General features: G+C 53.2%; 1 protein-coding gene across 3 annotated transcripts in view; it reads right to left on the minus strand.

The window, feature by feature from the left end:
* The window catches only part of Megf6 (multiple EGF like domains 6), a 103,136-nt gene that overhangs the window by 14,953 nt on the left and 67,614 nt on the right, over positions 1-20,569 (minus strand). For all 3 annotated transcript variants that reach the window (XM_076933621.1, XM_076933620.1, XM_034503285.2), the window contains 11 exons: positions 17,692-17,814; positions 9,659-9,784; positions 8,430-8,552; positions 7,286-7,408; positions 6,991-7,128; positions 6,314-6,433; positions 5,608-5,730; positions 5,133-5,312; positions 4,730-4,861; positions 3,049-3,177; positions 464-592 (listed from right to left, as the gene is read on the minus strand). In XM_076933621.1, the coding sequence (XP_076789736.1) occupies positions 464-592; positions 3,049-3,177; positions 4,730-4,861; positions 5,133-5,312; positions 5,608-5,730; positions 6,314-6,433; positions 6,991-7,128; positions 7,286-7,408; positions 8,430-8,552; positions 9,659-9,784; positions 17,692-17,814 (1,446 nt within the window). The remainder of the gene's footprint in view (positions 1-463; positions 593-3,048; positions 3,178-4,729; positions 4,862-5,132; positions 5,313-5,607; positions 5,731-6,313; positions 6,434-6,990; positions 7,129-7,285; positions 7,409-8,429; positions 8,553-9,658; positions 9,785-17,691; positions 17,815-20,569) is intronic.

Here is a 20,569-nt window from a genome sequence, read left to right on the forward strand (position 1 = left end):
AGGGTCTGCATAGCTGATAGGCTATCCCCAGGTTATACCACTTTCCAGGTAGGACAACCCCAACTTTCTCCTCCCAAGAAGCTCTTTCACAGATACCAAACACTACCATAACCCTTTCTTTCTCTGCTAATCCACCATTCCCTTCCTTCCCTGAGAGTCCATGTACCCAGAGATGGGAACTCTGACAGGGGCTGGGAAGTTGGTTTTATTCCACAAGCCAAAATCAGAAGCTTCCTGGGAAGTCTTGTCTTGCTTGCCTGCACTACCAGATAAGAGCTAGGAGTCACACCAGTCTAAGGTCAGTGCACCAGATGCCTGGAGGCCATCACGGTAGTGATACAGGACTCCAGCTGATAACTGCAAGCCAACCCATCCACAGAGGCTACCACGGTGCTCCCAGCCCAGTGTGAGACTGTGCAAAGCAGATGGTCTCACTCATACAGATAGATATAGTAGAACTCACCCAGGTGACAGAAACGGCCATAGAGCCCTGGGTCACAGAGGCAGGCCCCATAGAGGCGATGGCACCGGCCACGGTTAGCACAGTGACATTTCTTACGACAATGTTTGCCATAGAAGCCCTTGGGGCAGCCTGTGGGGAACAGTTTAGTGAGAATTGAAGAGAAGTTGGCCCACCATCTTGGTCCTCGGATGAAGAGACATAGGCTTAGTACCCAGGGCAGGAGATATGAATAGCCATGCCCTACAGGCACAAGCTGAACCTCCTGATTGAGGCCTGTTGGTTGGTCTGGCCAGACCCTCAGAGCACTGTGCACACCCACCAGCAGGCAAAGCTCTAAGTATCCTAACCTCTGACCCACACAGAATGCTGAGCCCAACCTCTCCACCAGACAGGGAAGGTTGCAAGGCCTCACCTGGTTAGGACCACACCCAAGCCTGGGATGCCTCAGGGCTAAGGCTGCCCTTGTCTCTTTGACTCTGCCCTGCCCTATTATAAATAGTTGAATCCTCAAAAGCTGCCACATCCCAATCTCCAGGCTCTTGAGAAAGGAACACTCCACCTTGCCCAAGGGAATCCCCAAATACAATAGCAATGTCCTTAGCCCATAGGTAGGCAGCCTTGAGACAGAGAGAGAAAGGCAGTGAAGAGGTGTGAGCAGATAGGGTCACAGGAAGACAGGAAGCATGCAGCCCCAAAGTAAGGGACACCCAGGGTCTGGGAAACTAACACAAGGTCCCCATGAGGTCTCTACCCCCAAAATCTGCCTGTCTGTTACCAGAGATCCCCTTCTGCTCACTATATTGGTATATTTTTCACTTGCTGAGGTATCTGGTGGCCCTCTCCCAGGACTGCAGAAGAAAAGTCTCTGGGAAGTGACGTAAATTCAGATCCTATACCTGTCAAATGTCCCTGAGGTCACCTGGAGCATACCTACGACTCTTCCAGTCGCCAAATGTTTGCAGCAGATTGAGAGATGGACAACAGAGACAGTAAGTAGGGTGGGGGACACCGTGTGGCTGCCTGGCCACCCTATTGTCTTCAGACTACCTTGGGACCTGTAAGCTGGTGTTATGGTTTGAATATGCTTGGCTCAGAAAGTGGCACTATTAGAAGATGTAGCCTTGTTGGAGTAGGTGTGTCACTGTGGGCATGGGCTTTAAGATCTTCATCCTAGCTGCCTGGAAGTCAATCTTCCACTAGCAGCCTTCAGATGAAGATGTAGAACTCTCAACTCCTTCTGCACCATGTCTGCCTGGATGCTGCCATGTTTCCACCTTGGTGATAATGGACTAAAATCTGAACCTGTAAGCCAGCCCCAATTAAATATTGTCCTTTATAAGAGTTGCCTTGGTCATGGTGTCTTTTCACAGCAGTAAAACCGTAACTAAAGCAGCTGGGTTCTGTCAACTGTATCCTCTCACTCAAATGCAGTGGTTCTCAACCTGTGGGTTACAACCCCTTTGGAGGTCGAACAACCCTTTCACAGGGGTCACCTAAGGTCATCAGCATATCAGATATTTATGCTGTGATTCACAACAGTAGCAAGTTACAGTTATGAAGTAGCAACGGAAACAGTTCTATGGTTGCAGCATTAGGAAGGTTGAGAACCACCGACTTAACAGGAACAATTAAAATGGCTGAATAAAGTCCTGGACACTCAAAGATAAAGCCATTCCCTTGAGAAGTTTATTCCCATGAACCGTAATTCTCCCACAATGTTGAAGCGACAGCTAGACAGGATGTTAAGCTACCAGCACAGACAGAATTCCTTCTACACACCCCAGCTTGTAGTGGCATTTTCCCTGCAATGTGGGAGGAGCTACGGTGGGAGGAGTAAGAAGAGGAAGAGGAGGAGTAAGGAGAGGAAGAGGAAGGGCTAGGGGAGAGAGGGGCAGAGAGAGAGGAACATGGCAGCAGATGTGTGCATGTCTCTAGCAGTCAAAGGTAGTTGATATATCTAGGTTGGGTATTGGGTTACACCTCTAATTGTGTGTGCATCTTATTACCAAACATATAAAACCATTGATTAATAAGTAAGCATTAGAGTCTCATTTTCTACCAAGTACTGCGTGGATGGCGGGATGGTCTGGGCTTAGCCCAGCCTTGTGGAGACAGCATGGAAGATTGGCAGAGCCATCTCCCACGCTGACATCTCATGGGTGGCAGGGCCGGTATTTCTGGCTGGCCATTTCTAGCTACGGTGTGCACGTGGCCTCTGGTTGTAGAACATGGTGGCAGAGCTAAGCAAAGCCGCCACCACTTAGATAGTCAGCCCAAGAAAACGACATTTTAAATATCTCACTCAACACCAGCTTGCCATCACCCAGATCTGCTTGAATGCAACCAGGTCCGAGGAGCTCACTGCCTCCCCAGAGAATCCATTCCAAACATGTCTCCACCCATGGAGTTGAGCCTCAACCTTCGGTATATAAGTCCCAGAAAACAGGCATCACGACTCACTAAAGTTCTTTGTCCTCCTCCTCCTCCCCCAGGCACCACCTAAAGTCTTAGAGCAAAAATAGGAATTTGCACCAAGCGCCATATTGCCTCCCTTTCTTTAGAGTTCCCAGGCGGGTTACACGCACCATCCTCACAGTGGGTTCCAGTGACACCTGGGGGACAGCGACAGGCTCCTGATACCGGGTCGCAGGTCCCACCGTTCTGACAGATGCAGGGAGAGCTACAGTTCTTCCCAAAGGTGTCTGGAGGACAAGCTACAGGGGACGACAGGGAGACAACGGGATTACCAACCAGGAGAACTTGGGGCCCTCCTGGCATTAAAGGCAGCCATTTTAAACAATAGCCTGGAACAGCAAATGATGCCATCTGTGCCCCATGGCCCCAACCACACCCAGAGCAGACATCACTAATCAATGGCTACATCATCTAACACACACTGACCCTTTTAATCAGATGACCTATTTCAGGTGATCCTCACAGCCTGAAGGGCCTGCCTGGTGCCATCCAGGTCTAGAGGCCTTGGGAGGGATAAGGAGGGCTCTGGAGAGATCCATTTCCAGAGTGCTTCACCTACTAAGTTGTTGTATAGTCCTAGGCAAGGCTCTGCTCCCATCTGAAGGTTTCAGAGTCCCCACTACCTGTCTGAGAGAAGCCCACCCACTGGGTCTCCTCCATAGACACCTCCAACAGTCTTAACTATTTGTTGATTTGTCATTAGGTTCCTAGATACTGGCTGGGAGCATCTCACAGGCTGGCTCACTGGTTCCTAGATTGCTCCACATCCTAGCACCATGTCTAGTACAAGGGGTGGGAGTTGGGGAACAGTCAGTAGAGACTTATCAAAGGGAGGGAAGGTCCAATAGATAAGATAATAAATGGATGGGATTAATGGGATGGATGGGTACACAGGTGTGTAGATGGATAGATGAATGGATGGATGGATGGATGGATGGATGGATAGACGGATGGGTGGGTGGGTGGGTGGGTGGATGGATGGATGGATGGATGGATGGATGGATGGATAGATGGATGGACAGATAGATGGGTGGATAGATGGATGGATGAGTGAATGAGTAGATGGATGGGTGGATGGGTGTGTAGACGGATGGGTGGGTGGGTGAATGGATGGATGTGTAGATGGATGGATGGACGGATGGATAGATGGGTGGATAGATGAGTGGATGAGTGAATGGGTAGATGGATGGGTGGATGGGTAGACAAATGGGTGGATGGGTAAACAGATGGACGGGTGGGTGGGTAGACAGATGGATGGGTGGGTGGGTAGACAGATGGATGGGTGGGTGGGTAGACAGATGGATGGGTGGGTGGGTAGACAGACAAATGGATGGGTGGGTACATGAGTGTATGGACAGATGGATGGGTGGGTAGATAAGTGGATGGGTATGTAGACAGATGGATGGGTGTGTGTGTGTGTAGATAGATGGGTGGGTAGGTGGGTGTGTGTGTAGATGGATGGGTGGGTAGATGAGTGGATGGGTATATAGACAGATGGATGGATGGATGGGTGGGTATGGAGATAGATGGATGGGTGTATAAACAGATGAAGGATGGATAGGTGTGGAGATAGATGGGTGGGTGTGTAGATGGATGTATGGGAGTGTAGAGAGATGAAGGATGGATGGTTGTGGAGATAGATGGGTGGGTGGGTAGGTACTTGGGTAGGTAAATGGGCAGGTTGGTAGATGGACAGAGAGAGAGGTAGATTTTTCTCCCCAGAGCTAGGCAGGGGGAACTATACAGAATGGATGCTCACAGACTCTGCTTAGACCCCACCATCAGCCTTACTCTCATTGCAGATGATCCCAGTCCAGCCCTCTGGGCAGTCACAGCCGTCCAGGCCTGGGAGACAGGTCCCTCCATTCCTGCAGTCATCGCAGGTTAGGCTGCAGTCATGGCCGAAGGAGTGGTCCAAGCAGACTGCAGGAAGACAGGGAGGGGGACTTCTGAACTAGATCCCTAGCCTCAGGCCCTTGGGTCAAAGAGGAGAGAGCCAGGGATGTCCCCAGCCTCTAAGTTCCAAGGTGAGATACGGGATCCCCAACCTAGGAGCTAGGGGACAGTTGAGCCATGGATGAACTAACACATTGTAAGAAGCAGGCCCTTCTGGGAGCGCTCAACATTGTAGGGCAGCCTAGTCTAGGATCCGCCATCCCCAGGGGGAGAAGACAAGGGCAGGTTCATGCCTCACCAAACTTCTCAGTGAGCGTGTGTTCTCCCCGCAACTCTGCCTCCTCCTCCTCCTCCTCCTCCTCAGCCCCATAGTCATCCTGGAAGAGTTGTGGAAACTCATCCCTCAGTACTGCAATGTGGGGCAGGGGCCGCACAAAGGGCAGCTGGCCATCCAGGTCCACCACGGATTCTTCTAGGGCTGGGGAAGGACACACAGGCTTCTCAGCCTTTGCCGCCCACTGACACAGCAACAACACCGCCATAGGTGTCAAGTCTTCTCTCGCCTTATCATGGAGAAATGGGATGCCCAAGACCCCCATACACTGTGCCCTAGCCTATCAATCACTTACCCGACTAGCCTGCTGGCCCCACCCCTACAGCAGGAGACAAGACCACACGGAGCCCAGAAGATGGTAAGCCAGATAGACTGCCAGACAATGTGGGCTTCTGGGAACAGACACCCAGAAGGTAGGGGTGCCTAAGGGGAGGCTCACGCGTGCAGCCCCTGCGGTCCTCATCCAACCGGTAACCCGCCTCACAGAAGCACTGGAAGGAGCCAGCCAGATTAGAACAGTGGTGTTCGCAGCCGCTGTGACCAGAGGCACACTCGTCAACATCTGCAGACAAACAGGGCTGTTGAGGTTGTGCTCCTATAGTGGGAAACCTGGAGGACCCTTCCTGCCCTGGCTGTACCCAAATGACAAAGCCTAGTGTTCATCTCCCTAAGCAGCTGTTACACTACCACCACCCCACCCCACACCACCCCATCCACAGTGACTGCCTTAGAAGTCTTTCCCCTCGAGAGTGAAGGGACAGTGGACATCTGCCAGGAGAGTCATTTAAGGAAAAGGCAGGAGCATGTCCCAGCTCTGTGAGGGGAGCCAGTGCCTACAGGCCAGAGGGAGAGAGGGAGGAAGGGAAGAATGAAAGAGCAATGGTTGTGTGTGACTTAAAGTACATGATTGTATACAAGTATATGCTTCGGGCTCTATGTGAGTCTGGATAGTTATACGTACAGCTTGTGTGTAGTACATCAGATCATAAGTTTATATGTGGTCAGGATGGGTGTGCCTGAGCATACAGCAGGTACTTAATCAATGTCCATAAGCAGAGAAGGAAGCAGGTGGATCCCATGTCCACCTCAGGAGGGCCAAGGCTGACCCCTAACCACCCAGCTGCTACCTCACCGCATGCACTCACCCTCACAGTCACAGCCGTCCGTGCTGAGCCGATAGCCAGCAAAGCAGCTGCACTCGTACCCACCAGGGGTGTTGGCACACACTTGCTGGCAGCACGGAGAGTTGGCACAGTCATCAATGTCTGTGGGACACACACAGGAGCCTACTGGTACCATGGATACACATATACCCTCCCACAATCCCATGGCCACAGCTCAGGCACACCCACACCCTTGTATACACACCTATACACAATCCTACCTGACCAAGTGTGAGCCTGTACACAATCACTTGTACACTTACATATAATCATCAATCATGCATACAGCCACAAAACCACACACACCTGGAAGGAACAGTTCCATGGACATCTCTCACCCTTCCCTCCTCCTCCTCTCACCCTTCCCTCCTCCTCCCCCCCTCCCCCACCTCACGCCAACCCAAGCACTTAGAATCCTTCTGAGTTGTGATGCTGACTCTTGCCAGCTCTCCTGCAGCATCTGCTGAGCCCAGGCCTTCAAGAGCAGCAGCAGCAGCAGAGAGAGAGAGAGAGAGAGAGAGAGAGAGAGAGAGAGAGAGAGAGAGAGAGAGAGAGAGAGAGAGACTTCCAAGCTGTGGCACCAAACAAGTCCAAGACTTGCTGTGGCAGAGAGTCCTGGGGATGGAGGGTCGCGCAGCCTGAAAGGGACTGGCTCGCACCAATGCAGGTCTTCTGGTCTTCATCCAACTCGTAACCACGCGGGCAGGTGCACAGGGGCCCTGTGCTAGTGTGACTACAGCCGTGTGAGCAGCCACCGTTGCCAGCCTCGCAGCTGTTCACAATCTCCATCTCGATCCCTGTAAGGACATCCCAGTTAGGATGCGGGGTTAGCACACCCTCAGTAGTCCCTGGGGACCCACACCCAGGGCTGCCCAACTGAAACTGACTCTAGGGTCTGGGAGAGCTACATGAGTGCCCCCAGCACCCCCAGTCCACTGCTTGCTGCTGACTCACGGTAACACTGTCGCCCGTCGGCACCCAGTTCATAGCCTGTGTGGCACACGCACTTAAAGGATCCTTGGGTGTTGAGGCAGCCGTGAGCACACTGGGCCAGCCCCAAGGCACATTCATCCACATCTGGGAGGGAGAGACAGGAAAGAGGAGTTAGGAGCTCCTGACAGTGGGAAAATAGTGGTGGTGGCTGATATCCCAGGGCACATTAACAGTTTTCTGGCTTAAACAGCATAGTAGAGACCATGCCGTCCCATGACACAGCTCGACAGACAGGGAATGGAGGGAACCCAAGTTGTGTTTCATATTGAGCCCAGAGGGGGGAGTCTTTTCTGTTTGTTTGTGTGTTTGTTTCTAAAGTGTATGTTGAGTACACTGTTGCTCTCTTCAGACACACCAGAAGAAGGCATTGGATCCTATTACCATGTGGTTGCTTCAAATTGAACTCAGGACCTCTGGAAGAGCAGTCAGTGCTCTTAACCACTGAGCCATCTCTCCAGCCCAAGGGGGTCTTTTCTGTTGCACCCGTAATAACTTCCTAGTACAGATGGGAGATGGGTATGTAGCTATCCACTTTCCCCACCCTTTGGGCACCTGGGTATCTGATATGACACTTGGGAGGTGAACCACCATCTCTCTGATGGCTCCAGGAGCATCCCAACCACCCTGAAGTCACTGGGCAAATGGCAAACTCCCTGAGGCTGCTCTTCCCAGACTTACTATCTACAGAGAAGTCGGGACAGCACACAGCTGGGGGTGTGGTTAGGCACACACTTGGCTGTATGACAGCAGCCAGATGAAGGAATGAAATCTGGAAACTAGTGCCCAAATACAGACAATGATGCATTTAACACCACCTACCTGGAAAAAGCCCAACATTGACTAGGTGGGACGTTTTCTGGGGTGTATAGGTGGCCCTTTTCCCTCCCCCTCGCTTACCCTTCCTGGGCCCTAAGGACTAGGTGCTAGTTGGACAATATAGGAAGTGTGTTTAAAGCAGAAACCCGAGTTCCCTCTCTTCTCCTGCAGAAACATTGCTGGGTTGTAGACAGCTCCTTGGGTGTCTCCCTCCCACCCACTGTCAGGGAGAGGAGACTAGACCCATCAGCAAAGTGCCTCAGAGATGTTAGGCTAGACAGCATCCTACCTTCGCAGGCTTTGCGGTCTGCAGCAAGCTGGTAACCTGGGTGGCAGCCACAGTGGGCAACTGCCCCGAGTGCCTGGCATATATGCATACAGCCGCCATTGGCGTCTGCACACGGGCTTCTCCCTGGATACCAGAGCCAGAGGGATGGAGGCAGAGAAAAGAGATGGGGAAGGAGACTCTGTCAGACTCAGAATCACCCTCCAGTGCAGGAACCCCTCTCTGCTCCAGCCTGTGACATGATGCCCCAGTTATAGGCAGCTGTGAGTTCCCTCAATAAGTCTCCATATCCAAGGCCAGGGCTCCGAAGGCTCTGCCGGAACAGTCAGTACCCCACCAAACCCACGATTTTCAAGTGTCATGAATCCCAAAGAATGTGCACCATGGTAGGAAGCAAGGCTTAGCCAGAAGAAGGCCTTCCAGCAAGTAGGTCGCCAGCCCAGGTGAGCTCTGACTGTGAGCCTGGCCTGCTTCTCCCAGATCTCTCGCTTTGAGATACGGTGTTGAAACAAGACACTGGGGCTAGGAGCCCCAAACCGTGTGATCCCCAGTCCTCTGACCCAAGGATCTATGTGATCACCCAACCCTATGACAACCCCCAAGGCCTTATGCCCCTCTCAACCCTGTGACTCCCTCAGCCCTGTGAAACTCTCACCTTTGCATCATCCCCCAGCCTCACAGCTCCAGCTTTATGATTCCCTCCATCCCGTAGTCTTTGCACTCCTGTGACCCCCTGAACTCCTAACAACCCCGGCTCTGTAACCTATTCAGCCCTGTGTCCCACCAGTTCTGTGATCTCCCAGTCCTGAGACCCCACACCATTCCACCCACATGCCTGGCCCCGCCCCCTCCTATTGATACCTCCTACTGTGCTAGGGAGTCTCAGCACCTGCTCTGTCCCACTTCCACATCTGGGGGAGGGGACTCTGGTCCTGCCCCCCCCCCCCCCACTCCTTTAGCAAAGTCTTTTTCTCCTATGTAAGCAGCCCAAAGCCCCAGAAAACTCCAGCCTGGCTAGCTCCTCCACCCAAACCCCAGAGAGACATCTAGGGAACCAGAGTGAAGTCTGCATCCTGAAATTCCTGCTCGGAGGACCTGCAATCTGGTAGCTCTCACCATGCTTGCAGCTCGGGCCCCCCAGCAGCCCACGCCTCCCTCCTACCACCAGGTATCCTCACAGCAGCTTCTTCCCTGGATCCTGGAACCCCTCGTTCTCCCAGCTCCACACTTACGGACACAGCGCCTGCCATCCTCCTGCAGCTGGTACTGGGGCCGGCACTGGCAGCGGTGCTGTGTCACGGTGAGCTGTACACACTGATGCTGGCAGCCACCATTTCCCAGAGTGCAGGAGCTGATGGCTGAGGACAAGAAGAGCTTAGATCAGGCCAAGAGCGCAGACCCTCGTTCCCACACCAGCAGGACCGATGATGAACCCTCACCAGCCTCCCAGTTGCTCTCAGTTCCCAGAAAGCCTGACTTTACTTCCCCAGTCGCCTACAGGGTCCACAGTACAGTGGATCTCTTTCTCTGAATCCTCTAACCCAGCCCACTTAAGGGCTAGATACAAGGCAGATCATCCCGCCTTGATGGAACCCAGCATCCCTCAGCTCAAAACATGAAACACCAGAAGGCTGTTGAAAAGTAGCTGGCTCACTCCCTGACAGCAGGCTAGAAGGCATGGAAAGATCTACCCTGCCATCTCGGTCCTCAGACCAGGACAAAAGGCCAGGTGTGGAGCTTCTACAAATGGGTGGCACCTCACCTCACAGACCAGGCAGGCCACACGTCACACCCAACCAGAGTGTCCAGACTTCCCAGCATTCATAGTTCCTCAGTGAGACCATGTCCCAGAGGGCAGCAAGCACCCTGTCTCTCCTGATTGAACTACTGCTTCGGGGCATGGGAAGAAGGGATGGGCTGGCCTGGTAGGTGCCTGCGCACTGTATGGATGAGATCATTCATAACCTCAGCTGGCCTACGGAGACAGGGAAGATGCTTTGCCTGGCAAGGCATGGAGGATGGACCAGCAGTGGCAGCCAGCTCCTGGTATGGATTTGGTTACAATGGAGTCTCTGGCAATGGCCCTGTGGTTAAAGGAAGTTAGCCATACGCTCTGGAGGGGAAGCCGCAAGAATGCTGCCCCTGTCTGGGAGGTAAGGCTGTCTGCCTGTGGGCCTGAGCCCAGAGCTCTGTCGGCAAACCTGAGACTCATCACTAAAGCACTTTGTGAGGCAATGCTCAACCCTAAGCTCTAAGATGCTGCCTGGGGTGTGGGAACACTGTCGACTTTAAGCAGTACAGTCCCTGGCCTAGCTTGGAGGTATGGTTAGTGACTGCCTAGGAACTGGAGCCTGACACCATTAGGGTCAACACTGCACAGCCCAGGGGCTGGCAGCTGCATGAGCCCCATGAGATGACTCGGGGATCTGCGAAGGCCAGGCTTCCTTCAGAGCAAGCTTGCTTAATGGCCACATTGCTCATACAATGGCTCTCTCCTGACGTAAAGCACAGCCTGGGAGTACGAGGAGGGCCCCTTCTCTGGGGCAAAGCCAGCCACGGGGAGGCAGTAACTGATCTCCTGGACACCCAGGGCACCGGATATAAGCATCAAGGGAGAAGCCACAGCAATTTCCTACAGAAGTGAGGTAAGCCTGCCAACCCGAGCCCTTCCTCATCTCTGCTCTGACCCCTAAACTGGATGCAAGCCATGCTGACCCCAGGCCTGGCTGACCTCACCTGAGTCAGCTGTTCAGCCACCAGCCCTCCCTCCTAAGGCATCTGGGCTCATGCATGTGGCCTTAGCTGACCCCACATTCCAGGGGGCTCTGTTTACTCGTGCTCACCACACCAACTGCGTCCCTACTCGGGACACGTAATGGGAACCAGAAGCCCATTCTGGCAGGCCCAGGGAGGGCACAGAGGGCCTTGAGGTCTCAGCATCTCAGCAGGAAGCACCATCCACCAGGAGGGAAAGGTACTTCATCTCCCAAGCAGCCTTGTGAGCCCACCATGGCTGGCAGTAAAGACTTGGAATTCCAGTGCAGCTTCACACCCTCAGGACCATCCCGGTCCTTTACTCCACAGGACTGTGTCTGCCCAGATGCTCCCAAGCTGTGCACACCAGGGAGCTGGGCCAGCATCACCCAGCACATCCTTTGTGGATTCTGGGAAAGCTGAGCCAGGCAGATTTTTGTCCTCTCTGTGCTGGGCTTCACAGCTTCAGACATGGCCAGGGTCTGTGTCTCCAGGCTCCTCAAGTTACTGAGACACAGCTGTAAGACACACACTCAGGACCTCTGCCAAGAACAAGGCCAGAGGCTCACATCTGCTTGTGGTGCTAGAAATCAGACCCAAGGTCAGACATGAGCAAAGCTGAGAGATCTTTGGAACAGAGAGAGGTCAGGGACTGGCCTCCCTGTGGTGTATGGGTACATACTCATAAAGCAAATGCCTCAGCCAGGGTTGGTGAGACACTTAAAATCAGTACTGGAGATACAGGCAGGAGGGTTGAGAACCCCAAGCCATCTTAGGCAACAGGACTAGATAGGTCTGGCTCTACAACATTCCCCGTTTACCTCGCACTCGGCAGGGGTCTGTGATCTGTGTATAAGCGTGCAAGACTCCATATGGTCCTGCCCCATAGTCCCATCCCCCAATTCCCAAGGCCTCACTTAGGCCTCTGCCCACTTCCAGATCAGACACAAATGACTGTAATTGGGTGACATTCTATATTAGAGTCTTAATATCTGTGTGTTCCTGCACCACCTCTGCCCCCACCCCCATACCCGCACTTGTCCCGCCCTGTCCCTCACAACTCAGGTGCTGCCCCGCCCCGGCCCATCCCACACCTCCCCTCCACAGCTCCACCCCTGCCGGCCCCACCCACCCAACTCAGGCCCTGCCCAGTACCATCCCACCCTCCCCTCCACAGCTCCACCCCACCCCCTCCCACCCCGCCCATTCAGGCCCTGCCTGTTCCTGCCCCGCCCCCGTCCCACCCCATTAAGTCCCATGCTGAAGCCCTCTGATATGACAATGTTCAGAGGCTGGGTCTTATGCCTTAATTAAGGTTGGAAGTGGTCCCACAGATGGGGCTCTGACCACACCAGGGTCCAGAAGGGCTGGCACCTTGCAAGCTGGACTTGCGGCTATGAGAGAAATAAAGATCTGCTGTTAAAGCACATGTGGTGTTTGGTCAGACTCCACTGGCGAGCAGGAATTCCAGCACAGCTGGGCTGCGGCTTCACCCACAGCCGGCAGGAGTCGCACTACTCAGGATGGGGTGTGAAATACAGAGCTCTGAGGAAGGTTTTGTGGAAGAGCCTGGACCTCACAGAAAATACATCTCCTATAGGACAGAGGGCTGCCTGTGTCAACATGTTTAACATTCTTGGTTGTCTGACGCCCCACCAAAGGGTACTTGTCCAGTCTCAGGAGGCAGCACCTGTATTCCAGGCTCAACCTTGGGGCTTGAGCCAAGGCCTCAGAGCCTTGCATCAGCCATACTTATGCAGCTGGCTGCACAGGGGGTGAGAAGATGAGACACCCACACTGAGCCTTGGGGAGGCCTTAGGCTTCAGTCTCCAGACCATAAACTCACCTTTATGCATGGACTATACAGGAGCCAGGTCCGTTTCCAGCCAGCTCAGCTAATTTTATTAGCTGCTCTAATTGCAGCCTCCAGATCATCCTGGAGGATAAGGGCTGCTGGCTCAACTGGTGTGGCCATTAGGTGCTGAGAGCCCTCACTATGCCCCATCAGTGACCAGAGCAGTCTAGGAAGCCATGGACAATTTTCTACTGCCAAGGCTTAGCTCCCGGCTGCACCCCTCCAGGGAAACACACTGGTTCAGTGAGAGGCCTCACAAGAGATTTTCAGCTTTCCTCCAAAGCGTTTACCAAAATACCTGGTGAGTCATGTAGATGGCGGATAGATCCCATATGCAGGACCACTCCATCACCGAAGCGATGTTGGGCTCTGCTGACATTGTGGCTGACCCAAGAGCTGTAGAACAGGTCCCTCCCATAATTCCCCTACCCGTTTCAAGCCAGCACCACCATTACCCCCTGTGGCATGCCATCTCCCTGCATGCCCACTGACTGTGGCAGTCTAACCTCCCCTGCTAAGTTCTGCACCCAGTTCAGGGTTTATGCTCTGTCTCCGGGCAGTACTGGGCTGAGAAGAGACACCCAGTATGGGCTTCTCAAACTCAGTGCCCCTGTTCCTCTAGGCCAAGCGGAAGCAGTCCTGCCCTGTGAAGAGCCAGGGTAGGATCATGAGACAGAGGAAGGGACTGACCGCAGCAGCTGCTTTCTCTCTGCCCACCTCTCCCTCGGGCCAGGCCTCCTCAGGCTTCTCAGGGCTGGGAAGCTGACTTGTGCAACTGTAACCCCTGTCAGGTTTTGGAAGGACTGGGAAATGAACAGAGCTGCATCCGCGGCTCCGTGGGGATGGGTTTTGCAGAAGAGCCTGGCAATAGGCACATTGAGCTGCCTGTGGCTTTGGCCCCAGACCAAGCACACTGCCAGCAGCAGACTCTGGGGCCCAAACTGCTTTCCTTGTAGCTTTTCCTTCAGGAAGGAGCCTTGGGGACAGACTGGAGCCTGTAAAGTCCTTTATTGTCCCAAAGCCTGGAGAGTGAAGACTCTGTGTACCACAGGTACATACAGGTGGGACCAGGCCAAGGGCAAAGCTGGGCAGTTTTCCTTCTGTCATGTGACTCTGTCGGTGGCGGGACCACCACGAGTATGTGTGAGCAGCAGAGCCCTTCCCAACGGTGTCCATCCTGAGCCAACAGGTGTAACATAAAGAGGAGAGAGCCCCCCTTGCCATGGGGCTAAGCCAATGACAGCCATGGTCCCGCTATATATAGACTGGCTCTATTTGTCCTTCAACCCAGAGGATATAAGGAAACATCCATATCCGAGACCAGTGCCCAGGTCATACTGAAAAGCCGCTAGACAAGCACCTCAGCTACACGGGGAAGAAGGGCTCCCCTCGTGCTGTTATGATACCTTGAAGCTGTTCCCCTCCGGAGCTCTGCAAAATGTCACGGGAAAGCGAGAACACTCCTGGACCATCAGCCAAACCACCACCCTGGGCAGGCCCTACTTTCCATGGCCGGGGAAAGAAGGAATTGGTTCTTGCCCAAGCACAGAAAAAGTTAGAGCAGCCTCAGGCCTGGCTGCCCCCCGTCCCCACCTCAGAAATGAGACAGAGGACAGAGCACCCCAGGAGAGTGCATCCCAAATCATGGGTGGGGCCTTTCTGTTCTCATTGCAGTGGTAGCCATGACAGGGGACAATGTCCTCACTATAATGGGTTAGTAGCAAAGTCCTTAAAATTCTCATTTTTGAGAGCAGGGGAGGGCTCAGCAATTAAAAGCACTGGCTGATCTGCAGAGGACCTGGGTTTGATTTCCAGACTCCACACGGCAGCTCACAAACATCTGTGACTCCAGGTCTAGGGGTTCCAACCCCTTCTTCTGGCTTTGAGGGATACCAGGCATATGCATAGTGTACACACATACAACAAACATTCATACACATAAAATAAAATTTAAAGAGAGAATGGAAGTGGGAATCTTTCTGCTTTTTATTTCTATGCTTAGAGTATTCGGAGCAGGGTGCGGTATCTCCTACCTGAGGTCCTGACACTTGGGAGGTGGAGGCTGGAGGAACAGACGTTCAATGCCAGCTCCGGCTGCAAAGTAAGTTCAGGCCTGCCTCAGCCTGGTGACACCTTAGGAAGGAAGGAAGGAAGGAAGGAAGGAAGGAAGGAAGGAAGGAAGGAAGGGAGGGAGGGAGGGAGGGAGGGAGGGAAGGAAGGAAGGAAAAAGGAAAGGAAGGAAGGAAAAGGGAAAGGAGAGAGAGAGAGAAAGGAAAGACGGAAGGAAGGGAGGGAGGGAAGACAGAGGGAAGGAGGGAGAGATGGTCCAGGAGGAAGAGAGTCGGTGCCAGAACTTACCTGTTTCCTATCCTGGTCTATGTAGCCTTGGAGATGAGCTCATGGCATGACCTGCACAGGGTCCTCCACAGGGCCCAAGATATATACCACCACCCTGGCTCCCTTAGGCAACTTCCTCAGCCACATCCCCTATCCCAAGCCAGCACCTCAGGGCAACCACAGCCAAGGCAGTTCCCTCAGCGACTGAAAGGGCCATAGGATAGAGGTTGAAGGACACCCAGGAACTCCTGAAGGAAGCTCCCAGGAGGTCTTATGATTGCTCTGGAACCTTCTCAGGCCCCCACAGGGAAGGCACTATCTGGTGGATCCAAGCTGACACATCCAGGTTCATCACAGAAGCTCCCTAGTCATTCTAGACAGACAGACAGACAGACAGACAGACACACACACACACACACACACACACACACACACACACGCACACACACAAAATTCATCACCTACAGCCAGATGGGAGGAACACAGAGAGATGACCAAGGATGAAGGATGAGTAGGGAGCAGAGCCTCAGGGAGTACTGGGAAATGTGTCTGTCACAGGCACAGTGACGGAACAGGGATAATACTCAGGGGTTCCCAGAATATCACCAGACACTTACAGGGAGAGCAAGGTGACCCTAAGGCAGAGGTCATCAGAGAAAGAAAGCTACCCTGCCCAGAGGAGCCTATGTTTGCACGACCATCTCTTAACAGAGACAGAGGCCATTATCCTGCTGTCCCCAGACACAGTAAACCAGGAGGTCATGATCTCAAGAAGCTTCCATGTAAATCCCTTGTTGAAAGTTACAGTTTAAAAAAGAGAGAGATAGAAAGATCCTCTGAGGAGCCACATCCGACCAATATCCATGAAGTCAGACAAACTCTCAGGTAGGAGGGGTCAGGAGGTAGGCATGGGCACGTGGAAAGCCGTGTGGAAGCCCCTAAGAACCCATCCACGTAAACGGGGTTGGGGGACAGCCACAGAGGCAGTGAAGACCATCAGGGATGAACACATGCCACAAGCCCATCCTTCTGGGGCCCCAAGGGTGCAGACTCCAGCATGTCTGTCTCCATTATAGCAATGGGTGGTGTGGGCACAGGACCAAGACAGGGTAAAAGCATATCCCCCTGGGCACCCTGAGGCCAGCAGCTCAGTATCTCTAAGCAGGACCACCAGTCACTCTGGGTCTAAGAAGTGTCCTCCTCTCTGACTGCTAATGCTGCATGTCATCTTGGCTTTTGATCCTCCCAAGGCGTCTTAGTGACGGTCACGAGAGTGTCCTAGTTCTGGAGCCAGCAGCAGGGGTCACCCCTCACACCATTCTCCAGGGTCACTTTTCTTTAAGGAGTACCTTACCTGACAAGAGTGCCCAAGACTAAAGAGCCCACGCCACAGGTTCCCAGAAGGGCCAGCAGGCAGGCACCGGGTTCTGCTATCACAGTCACCCCGCCTCAAACACACGGCAACATTTCTGCATCTGCTTCTGCTTCTCACTCAGGCAAATGCCTGACTCCCGGAGCCTCCGGAGAGGACAGAGGCTGAGACGTGTGTGTATGGGGTGCAACCCCCCAAGGGCTGGCACATGGCCAGATATATGGCAGCCAAGACCAGGCTGTTCAGAACTGGCCCAAGCTGTCTGGATCTCTAAAGTAGAAAGTAGGGGTGCCTTCCTCCAGAACACTGTGTCTTATGCAAAGTGCTTGTCCCCAGGCCCAGGGTACACTATGAAGCCTCTTTTGCCTAACTTGGGTGTTTCTTTAGATCTAAGCTGTCAGGGGCTCTGTGTCCTCAAGAGGCCACTAAACCCTTCCCTCATAGCAGAGCCTCTACATAGTTAGGGGCCAGGGGCCTGCTCTCTGGTTGACCCTCACCACTACTGAAGCTCACATACTCACACCCTCAGGCTTCCAGAGAATTCCTGCTCTGCAGACCAAGAAATGCTTTCTATTGACACGGCCAAGTCTCAGCCTTCCTTCCTACCACCCAAGAGCAACCCAAGGAGTCCCCCACCCATGTCTTGGTGGTAGCTCAGCTCGGCCTGGGTCCCCACAGATTGACCAACCCCTGCAGGTGGTATCAATTTCTCAACAAGACTCAGCATGGTTACAGTGCATGCCCAGCTTAGGGACACAGGGACCAGGGGAGTGCAGTAAAGGTGCTGTTGGGACTCCCAGGCAGCCATGCTCTGCAGGAAGGAGCTGCCGAGTGCATAGCCCAGCGTCAGCCCACTCAGGCCTAACTGGGCCCCTTCCACAGACCTGGGTACATTCTGGAGAGTGAGTTTCATCAAAGGCTCGGAGCCCCAGGGAGGTGACACTTACCCAGGCAGGTCCTGCCATCGGTGTGGAGCCGGAAGCCAGGTTTGCACTCACAGAGGTAAGAGCCAGGGGTATTCACACACCTGTGTTGACAGCCACCATTGTGTGCTCGACACTCATCCACATCTAGAGAGAGAGAGAGGAGTTACCGGCTAGGCACACACTGGGCCAGGCTCTCTGCACCAAGCAGACAGATGGTATATGAACTCAAGACCTTCTCAGACCGTGTCTAGTTCCCTCGTGACCCCAGACGTAGTCAATACCCATCTCCCATGGTTGGCATTTCCATGACCTGCTAGAAATAGCTACCAGAGGAAAATTCAGCATGGGCCATTGTCTTCTTTATACCAGGTATACACAATCCCAAGGGTAGGGCCAGCCCAGGCAGGGCTCCTAGGAGGAGCTTCAGGGTCAAGGATAGACTCTAGTTATGGCCAGCATATCTCTGTCCAGGAAGCAGCCTCCTTTCTGTTTCTCAGTGTCCCCTGGGACTTGTCTGCTGGGAGTGTACCCCTCACTCCATGGTGCCCCTTCCAGGAGGATTTCCTGCAATGTCTATGGTGACCAGGTATCTCTGGTCAAAAATGGGGATGTGGTAAAGAGCTGACTGGCTGGCTGGCAAAGAGCTCACCTGGAGCCACATGAGGGTGTCCTGCTCTGTGTACCTGTCACAAGAGGCCAGAAACAAGGGCACTAGCCCCTGCTCCCATTTCACAAGGCCACTGTCACACTAGTCGTCAGCTGATGTGAGAACAAAGGCCTGCCATACTTGAGGAGACAGAAGAGTCAGGGTATGATGGGGGTTTCAGACCCCATGCTAGAGGAGCTTGGGTAACAACATTCATCTCATTGAATCCAGAGACGACTGGTTCCTGAGCTCAGAACCCTGGCAGGTCACAGAAGCACACACAGCTCAGCTGAGGTAATGCCAGGGACTTTCTCAGCCAGCTGGTCTGTAAAACTCAAGATAGTCTGGGCATTCTTGGGTTTCACTCCTGTGCCCCCAAAACTGAGGACAGAGTGAACAGGCATTGACTCTGAACCACCCTCAGCACCCTGGCAAGAGATTCTAAATCCTCCCAGGCCAGTTCATGGAAAGTGGCCAGTCTGCACGCAGCTGCATGCTCAGGCCCTGCTGACCACAAAGGAGGTAGCCTGTGAAGGACCTCTGGGCACAAGGCAGGTGTTTCTCAACAGGACCCTCCCCCCCACCCCACCCCCGCTAGTCCTCTGTACCCGGGCGCACCAGCTATGGTCTCCCTGATTGCTCACACATGCTAGTTCTCCACAGTCCTTTGAGACAGGGACAGTCACCAGCCCTCTTCTGTGTGCAGCCAACTCCCCACAAGGCTGTGTAATCACTCCCATTACACATCTGCCATGCTGTCCCCTGAGTGCCTCTTAGGAGGGGCTGGAATACTGACTCCAGCTTCAATCCCTACCTACATTTAAAGGATGCTTCCTGGACACGGAGGGTGTGCTTCTGTGAGAGTGACAGTTTTAACAGCGTAGGCTCTCAGCACCGCCATCCTCCTGGAGCTAGTGTCTAGACACAGCAGGCCCATTCTAGGATGAAGGCTTTGCCCCTGACACACCCCTGAAGCCCTGACAGACAGGTGTCTTCTGAACGGAGATGGAGGCAAACCCTTTTACAGAAATAATTGGCACTCTGAAAGCAAATCCTGCTCACTTCAACACAAAGTGGGCCACATGGCGGCAGCACAGAGCTATACTCAGTACAGAGGACCTCTGAGGTGCTTGCTGAGCCTACAACTAGAGCTTTGGCCATGACCTGAGGAGCCACAGGCTCAGCAATCCTCAAAGTTAGCATGGGAGGTTAGATAAGCTGACTTGGGAGAGTCTCTGACTTGGGAGAGTGTTCTGGATTATCTGGAGGGTCAGAGAAAGCAAGCTGGAGAGGTGGTTAGGTCCGCCACCTTGGCACTTAGGAGGCTGAGATAAGAAAATCACCAGTTTCAGGCTAGCCTGTGCTACATAGTATCCCCGTGTCTCAAAAATTAAGGACAATAATACTTGACAAGGAAGGTCAGAGTAAAAAGAGCCATCAGGATGGAGCAGGGGTCAGAGACTAGAAGACACATATGGCTGCCATTGAGGATGGAGGACCAGCTATGAGACAAGATATACTTGACCTCTGTACACTGGAGATGGCAGAGGTTGGCCCAGGTTTGTTCTCTGTTCACACATCAATTCTAGCCTCTTAGGACTCCTATTTCCAGAGCCAGCAGGTAATCTGATTGTTGTTGTTGTTGTTGTTGTTGTTGTTGTTGTTGTTGTTGTTGTTGTTGTTGGAGATAGGGTCTCATATAGCCAAGGCTAGCCTCAAACTCACTTTGTAGCCAAGGATAGCCCTAAACTCCTAATCCCCTGCCTCCACTTCCTGAGTGCTGGGATTACAGGCATATGCCACTATATCTAGATTTTAATGCAGCTCTGGGAGTGGAAACCAGGCCTTTATGCAAGTCAGGCAAGCATTCTCCCAACTGAGTTACACCTCCAGCCTGGGTCTGCATTGTTTTAAGGCACCAGAGACTAAACTACCAGCGGTCATGAAAAAAAAAAAAAAAAAATACAGAGTACAGACAGCTCTGTTGTTTGATTCAGGTCTTGGGGGCTGCTTTTCTGTGAGACCACAGTTTCCAGCCTGACTGCCTGACTCACCTGCATGGAGGTCACCTGCATGGCTAGGCTCATGAGAGTTGTCTTCCCCTTGGCATGCTCAGAGGCTAAGTTTCCTGGAATTTCTTATCCCACAGGCCTGTACTCCAGGACTGCGCAGACCTCCCACACATAGACAGTGTAGCTGGGGTCACCACTGACCGTGTAGTGAGACCATCCTGAGATGCCCAGAGAGCAGAGC

Source organism: Arvicanthis niloticus, chromosome 5 (assembly GCF_011762505.2).
Source record: "Arvicanthis niloticus isolate mArvNil1 chromosome 5, mArvNil1.pat.X, whole genome shotgun sequence".
NCBI classification, from domain to species: domain Eukaryota; kingdom Metazoa; phylum Chordata; class Mammalia; order Rodentia; family Muridae; genus Arvicanthis; species Arvicanthis niloticus.